Source organism: Centrocercus urophasianus, unplaced genomic scaffold, assembly GCF_019232065.1.
Source record: "Centrocercus urophasianus isolate 14NV4802_14NV808 unplaced genomic scaffold, USGS_Curo_1.0 seq_12, whole genome shotgun sequence".
Taxonomy (NCBI): Eukaryota; Metazoa; Chordata; class Aves; order Galliformes; family Phasianidae; genus Centrocercus; species Centrocercus urophasianus.
In genome coordinates, this window is record NW_024884364.1 from 49585128 (window position 1) to 49593449 (window position 8322).

General features: G+C 33.4%; 1 protein-coding gene across 1 annotated transcript in view; it reads left to right on the forward strand.

Annotated features, from left to right (window-relative positions):
• The window catches only part of ANOS1 (anosmin 1), a 129399-nt gene extending 125508 nt beyond the window's left edge, over nucleotides 1–3891 (forward strand). Inside the window, exon 14 of the mRNA XM_042810190.1 lies at nucleotides 201–3891. Coding sequence (XP_042666124.1) covers nucleotides 201–259 — 59 coding nt within the window. The 3' untranslated portion in view covers nucleotides 260–3891. The remainder of the gene's footprint in view (nucleotides 1–200) is intronic.
• The last annotated feature ends 4431 nt before the right edge of the window (nucleotides 3892–8322 follow it).

Below are 8322 nucleotides of genomic sequence, written 5' to 3' on the forward strand. Positions count from 1 at the left end.
TGAATCCTTTTGTCCTTTTTCAGTCCCACTGAAGATGTCTGGACTCAATATGTGTATAATTGCCAGCACAGACATTTCACTTACAAGCTGAAGGCTTGCAAGCTGAAGGGCTCAAGAAGTCTTTACAGTAAAATCTGATAAATGATTGTATTACGTATTCAGGCTTTCATATCTGAATACTCTTCTATTCTTTTGTTTAGGACCTCATCTGAAACAACATCATCCTCACCACTACAAGCCACCCCCAGAAAAGTATTAAACTGTTTAAGATGATTATACAAATAACTGAGAGAAAAACTGAGCTCCCAAATGGAGGCTAGGAAAAGGCACATCTATAGAAGCAAAGAATCCAGTTTTCCAGTGGAAGTTGCCATGCTGTACAATCTGTTTCTACTCTAGTGTAGTTTAGTCATGAAGAATTTTATTTCTACCAAGGCCAGGATGAAGCATCCAAGAAGTACCATTTCAGTACCACCATTATTCAACAAATTTAAGAATGCATTAAACTCAACGTGTTGGAGAAAATCAAATGTGTTGATTATGTTTTTGTATTTTGTGTTTAAAGTAGATTGGAACAGTGAAGTGTGTACAGTTATTTCTCTTAGTGGCTTCAATGTTATTATGTGAGAGGTTTTCCTGTGATGTACACATACTTTTGAACACTTAGAGGCCATGTTGTCGTCAATATGTTTAAATGATGTATTTTACTTAAAGCTCTGCCTTTCGACAGTTTAAACCCTAGTGTATTTTGCTCTTGAAGAAAATACCTATTTGTCTGAAATAAACGTATAAGTAAACTAGGTACCAGAACCAGAATCCCTTAAATAAGCAAGATTTAATAACTGCAGCATCACTGCAGAAGAGAATGATGGTACATGTGCATAATCAACCCTCTCTTCTGAAGTAACATTTCTGCATGTAGATCTTATATTAATAGAGTTAACGGTCATGTAAAATGTTGATACTCCATTCACTGTAAAGAAGTAAATGACAGTTAATACAATTAATGACGATTAACACAATTTATTTATAGATCCTAGAAAAATTATCTCTACAATGTTGGTTGTTATCTTGAAAAGAAATTCTAATTTTCTATCTAAAACTTGAACAGTTAACATTTTAAAAATGGAAATTATGAGGCACATTTATTATTCAAGTAGTTGTAGAGCTACTTCTCAGCTTCTCTGTCTTTTGATGCACAAATCTCTATTCCCCATGGATCTTTTGAACAGAAAGAAGGATGTATTGGCTCCATGAAGAAGAAATACATGTCTGAAAAATGAGGATGACAATTACGCTTCTTACAGTAGAGCCTTCAAAAAACAATCATACATAGTTTGTCAATACTGAAATGTATAATTTTGGGTGCATATGGGGTAATACCACAGGGAGAGAAAGAAACTGAATCAATTTCTGACAGTTTTTTCATTCCAGTTTTTCTGCATTTCTGTATTTGCTATTGAAGTACTCTTTTTTCCTTGTTCTTTTTCTATTTTCCCTGATGTCTTTTTTAATATGCAATGAATGACCAAGAACTTTTCCAGATAATTTCTATTGCTACATCCTTTGGGAATTTGACAGTTGGTTCAAAAATATTAAATGCTGAGTTGCTTTTATTTGCTTCCTCTGCCACTCTGTCACCTCCTTTCTTTCAAAATATATTAACAAGTTAACAGATAAATTCTTAATCAAATCTATAGGGTAGTAGGTTTGTTTTCAATTTTGAAAGAAGGCCAATGTCTCAGATTTTTTGAGGGGTAAAAATGCTTGATGTGTACTGTTCAAAGAAAAAACAGTATAAATTGAACTTGTGTGCAGCATTGCTTTGACATTTAAGTTGTGCAGGGCGTAAAGTATGGGAGGGATCTCTGTGATGTTAGCTGAGAATAGTTTTAAGTGGGATCAGGGTAATACTTTGGACTTCTTTAAAAACCTTTGTCGAAATCTTTACATCGGAATCTATTCCAGTTATGCTGGAGTCATTCTGTAGTGATTTGATTAATGTTAATGAAATTATGTTGTATTGATAGTATAATGTTGCATGGATGTTGGTTTTTATTACAATGATGCTAAACCTGGCTTGGAGATAAAGTGGAATTAGCAGCTCTGAGTGATCACGTCCTTAGTCTTAATTGCTGAGTGGCAGCCTTGTTCTTCTGAGAGGAATCAGAATTATTAGTGTTTGCTGATGTCTGTTTCTTTGAAACATTCAACTTTTAAAAGAAGTAACATACTTTTAAAAGAATATGTAGGCTGTTTCCATTAAAAAAAAAAACAACTCGGTTGATAAAGTAGAATTGTTTTAAGAGTTATACAAGATTCAATGAGAAGTAAATTTATTTTTTCTTCAACAAATGAATTTATCAACTCACCTTTCAAGTGATCCTCCAAATAAAAAATAAAAAATCAGTGAGGCTCGTGCATAGATGCTAAATTCACAGCAATGAGTGCTTTCCTAATTATTCTTTGAATTTAGCAGTGCTGATTTAAAATTGCTAGTGCCTAATTCATAAAGCCTTGTTTGCTGAATTGTACAGGTTATTGTCCTAACTTACATTAGATCACATTAAACATTTAATTCAGTAATAGACTTGTAATTCACTGCTTCATTCACTAGTCAAAGATTTATTTTCTCTAATGATGTTGTATAATACAGAATTAATTTAGATATTGGGATGCTTTTAGGTACTCTGCACCTTTACACTAACGTATTGTTTCTTATGTACGATTCCAGTGAATCCAATGGATTTGTCCATTGGCTTCGTGATGCATTTTGTTTATCCGTATTTCTGAAAGAATTATTGTATGCCATTTTTGCTATCTGCTTTGTGACTTTTTATTTGTTCACTGGGGATTTTTGTTTGAGAAGACAACAGTATGTTCTGATTATATCTTTTTAGTTGTTTATAGAGGAGAGGAAAATCAAGTGAGGCAGAACTTGTGCTGTACTACTATGTGTAAGATCTTGAGTGTTCATTAAGAATTCTGCACGTGAAGAATAAATAAGAGGTCTGACTTCTGAAATGTTTGGCATCTTCAACTTAGTGGCTTCAGAAAGAGCTGAGGTGTGGCAGTGCTAACATTGACATTAATGTTTGGCACAGTCACAAACAAAATCAAAGAAATAGTCTTTGCTAACGTGAATGGGAATTTTACCATTTATATTAGCAGAAACATATAGAAACCTAAATACCGAATAAATCTATTTGACAATGATTTCATCCCTGTACTTCCTACAGAAGTCATACAGTTCCAGATAAGCAGGCCCTGATTCAGGGAGGTGCACAGAAAAGAAAACTTTGATATGCACAGAAGTCAGTGGGTCGGAAGTATACTGCAACATCATAGAAATTTTTATTTTTGTGTGTATATGTAAATGTAGTTGTGATATTAACTTATTTATTAATTCATTTTCTTATGCTATGTGCCAGGTATATTCCTACCCTTTTGATCAGTATCTGTGAACATCAGTGACTAAAAATAATGTTATGCAAACTTGTGCATTGTAACCAGGAATATGATGCTAATAAGCTGTTGCATGTAGTTTTAAATAATTAAGAAAACCCTTTATTTAAAAACTTGTAAATGAATACCTGCAGATGTTAATGATTATATATGGTTTTGCATGCCAAAACTCATTGTTCAGTTGTGGGCATGAAATGTAACGACTGTATTACCTCTACTGAATATATTACTAAGGTACAATTTACAAAGTTATTAACAGAGCTCTATATGTAAATTTTTTTCCTTTTTACTTAATTATATTTTAGTAGAGGTAACAGAACTGTTCATCTGTTACCCAAATTGGCTGTAGAAATTACGTTCCTATAACAGTCATTTATAGTCAGTATTTATTTATGTATGTAATACAAAACAATGGGTCTTATGAGTCTGTCCTTTTATTTAGAGAAAGAAAAATGCTTCTTGTAAAAACAATTTGTAAAAAAAAAAAAAAAAAAAGAAAAAAAAAAAGAAAATTAAATGTAAATAGAGTCTGATTTCTTTCATGCATTATTTTCATGTTTAGAGTTTGTACATACTGTTTAGTTAATAAACTATCCTACACTGAAGTCTTGCTACATTGTCTCCTCTGTACAGGTCTTGGACTGTTTCCCTTTTTTTTATTTATTACGGAGATACAGAGTCATCTATTAAAAATCGTACTACCATTGGTACATCTACATTTCATTGTACATGAAGTCACAATATTTTATATTCCCTGTTTGCTACTATATTTTGTTTTCTTTAGAAAGTTATAACTTAGGTATAATTTGAGATTTTTATGTTGAAAAGTAATTATTGAAATAAAGAAACAGACACAAGACACAATCAAACACCTACAGTTGCTCTGTTTTAATGGACTCGCCCACAGTGAATTTTTCTTCAACCTTTGTGATACTGTCTTAAAATAACTAAAATGTTTCTAGATCAGTGCCAGTGGCCTGGGCCTGCAAGTCAAGATTTCCATAATTCAAAATCATGGTGAAATCTGTGCATGCTCCAGATTTTCTATTTAACAATACATTATCTCTTGATTTATATTATATATTTTTAATGAATGAAAATGTGTGTCTTACTACACATTTAAGTGTTTCAACTAGTCACAGATCCGCTGTCATTCTCAGATGTGATTTTTTTGGTTATTAATATTTCCAGATATTGCTTTCTCACTAGAAGAACTGTTTTGGTTTTTTGTTGCTTGTTTTTTTTTTTTTTTTTTTTTTCTTTTGTTTTACGTATGAATAGTGTTTTGAAAACTCCTTATATTTAAATTTCTCTTCAACTAGGATTATTCCCATGACATCTGCCATTATGGCACAGTAAACCTTCACAGGAGTTATATGATATATCACAGTACGTAGGTCAGATGTGATGATAGGTAGATGAAGTGTTCTGTATACTGTAATTCCAAATATCCACTTTTGTTTTTCCTTCCATAGCTTCATGTGAATATTCTATTCAACACTGACTTAGGAGAGACAGTGACTGCCTGATATCAATCATATTAAATAAAGCAAATTTGGTATATATTGGGCAGTAAAGATCCTTTTAGTTTGGAGTTTTGTGTCTTGTGTTTCAGTGCAACTTTGCTATTTTGCATCTAAAACCTGAACATGCTCAATCATCCAAAAAGTCCATTTATGGAAAAAGATTATACAATGAAAGCTCTTCACGGTACCAAAATAAATAAATAAATCCCTTGTACTTCTGTTTTCTTATTACAGGTGTTGTATTCTTGTCATATGGATATATGCCAGCCTCCTTGAGGAAGGCCTTGAGCCAAAACACTGTCTGTTAGCCTGCCAGCAACAATGCAGCACCTGTCAGGGTGAAAGAAAGCACTGAGGAGAACATTGAGAGCTTGACTTTGAAATACAGCCAGTGCAGGCTTGAAGGGGATATGGTTCAACATAAGCAAATAGCTCTGTCCTCCTTTGGATTGTGCATAATATCTTTTCTGCTTCTCCTGAAGGCGCTGGTTGGAGTAGAGATTAATATTTAATAAACGCCTTGCTGTAAGCATTTACTGAGTGTTGTGTGGCTCATAAACTGAAGAATTTATGAATGCTAGTTCTACCCACTTCATCACCTGGGACGGTAATTAATTCACATTATTTAATAATAAGCTTCAAAGGAGATCTCTTTCTTCTCAAAAGAAGATCAATTTGAGAATTACTAGATTGCCATTTTTTTAAGAGAGTTGGGCAAACACGTTGAACACAAGTATCCCTTTCTATTTGTGTGCAAAGATATTTGTACCTCAAATAGAACTTGCTTGTCTTTTTCACAAACTGTCCAGTCACGTATTTGTAACAGGTTCAAATTTGTCAATGTTTAACTCCAGATTTGATGGTTAGTATGGTTAGTACTGATCAGCCAACCCGACACATTTTTCACACTTTTATAATTTTATTATTGCCTGATTTAAACAGTTCAGACTGCATAACTGTTACTAGATGTAGAGTGATGAGCTGTAATTTCCACTCTGTCACTTCTACCTAAGTGAGAGGTGGAAGAGGTGATCATCAATCCTCCTCCTTCCCACACTCCATCGCTTCCCACCTCCAAAAAAAAAAAAGAATCTAAAATGATCTTGTATATTTGCTCCTTTGCAGATGTCCAATTTTCAGTATTATCAGTTATCTACAAGCACTCAAAAAAATCTTTTAAATTTACTTTCCAAGATGAGCTGCAATGCTAGCTTGAAATATTTATATTTCAGATTTTCAGAAAGCACATCTGCACACCAATATCAATTAGGCTGTAACTCATAAGACTGGAATATACAAGAAAAAAAGAAAGCAAAGGGAAAAAAACAAAAACCAACAAGTCACCAGCAGTAAAACAAAGCTTGTGGGTTGATGCTCATAGAACCCTCAGGGACAACTGTGCTTTTTGTTTGATGTTCGTTGAATCATACTGAAGACAATCCACATTCATTCTCCTTGCTTTGACTGGAATCCAGAGATTTTTCTAATATCACAAAAGATGCAATTTAATGGCTGATGAGTGGCTGAATTGCTAGGTATACACAGTAGCTTAGAAGTCTAATGATGCACCAGAGAATGCTTCTGTGTTTTTCCACTTATCTGAGGACTGTATTAGTTTCTCACATTTTTTTATTTCAGTATCTTTTGTGGGGAGGGGGAAAAGAGTATTATAAGGGATCACTGTTTATTTCTTTTGTTGTATGTTCGTTTTAAGAATGTGTCTCATTTATTTACCTTGGTTGTAGAGGTTGTATTTGTAGCATGTTTCTCTTCACTGTACATTGCTATGAAGGTTGAGGTTTGTGATATTTTTTCAATAAATAAAATCATTGAAATAATATATGTAATCATGTATTTAGAGATGATTTCAATAAAGTGACCCTTGTCAACAAAGTAATGCTATTTTTAGATATAAAATGTATCTGTATCTCATTTAAATTACTATCTACATCATATACTTATGGACAAACTGTATTTTAATGTCTATTTAAATAAAAGACACGCTAGCCCAGGAAATGGTAGCTATCAAACAAGCAAGTTCAATTGATAGATATCAATCAAGTTTGCTGATTAATAAATGCTGCTAAGACAATAAATTATTTTCAAGTTAGCTAAATACATCACTTCCAATTAATCTGGAAAACAGGAATTGTAGATGAATTCCAGAGGCATAGAGACCGATACAGAAGAAACAGCATGAACTTCTGAGCCTGGATAATATCAAAAAGTAAAAAGCTGACAAAGCTGAAATTCTTCTCCTCCCCTAAGAGTGTACTGATTACCTTAAAAGCATTAGATGATACCACATGTTCTGTCTAACAATCACGGAGGTGGTTTTGTAAACTTCATAAAGTACATGGAACTAATAACAAGAAAAATCATCCCTTTATTTCATTAAGTTTACAACATATTTAATATCGTTGATATCACTCACCAACAAACTTGCATGGAAAATGTAGTTCAATTGGGTGAACACTTCAGCTTGGGATTCTCTCACTTCCTGAAATTCAACCTTTGACTGAAAAAATATTTGTTTTTGGAAACAGTATATACTGGTATTGGGAAGCAATTAAGAGAATCATATAGTCAGTGCTTTTGGTAGTTATTCTCAGAATTTGTCTAGGGAATTTTTTCTCCTATCTCAGCTAATCTCAAAATCTCCAGAATAATTTATTACGTTCTATATCGTTCACAGAAGACAAGTTGCTTAGGGCTTTGTCCTGTCATGTTTTGAATATTTCCAAAGATGGAGATCCCCTCTTACTAATTACATGTGAAATAACAGTGATGCAAATAGTGACGTCTTAATTTTCAAGGAAATGGCACTTGGAGGACCATGTCATAAACAATTCTGTTTGAAAGAAGAAAAAAAAAGGGGAAATATTCTTTTGAAAAACAATAATATAGCTGCTTTTGTTCTCAGTAGATTTGTGATGAAGCCCTGGGAAATTCAAAGCCTGCAGAAAATGAAACCAACAGCTTCTTATCTATTTCATGTTGTCAGACATCAGTTACTTCAGAAATCTTTAGAAGCAAAGTTAATTAGCCAGATTTGTAGAGAATTCACCCTGATTGCTTAGCTTATGAAATGGACTTAAGTGTTAATTTACCATATTAACATCAAATAATTTGTTATTGACAATGGCTATGGTCCATTTATTTTATTTATTTTATTCTTGGTGTGGTGTGGGTTGGTGCCTTGAATCCTCTGTTCATCTACCTCTTCACCCCTAAGAGAGTACAAGCTTTGAGACTTCCAGGGGCTGTGAAATGACTGAGCTAAGCCAACCAGCTGTTGTGGCTTTGGCAGAACATGGCTGGCACCTGACTG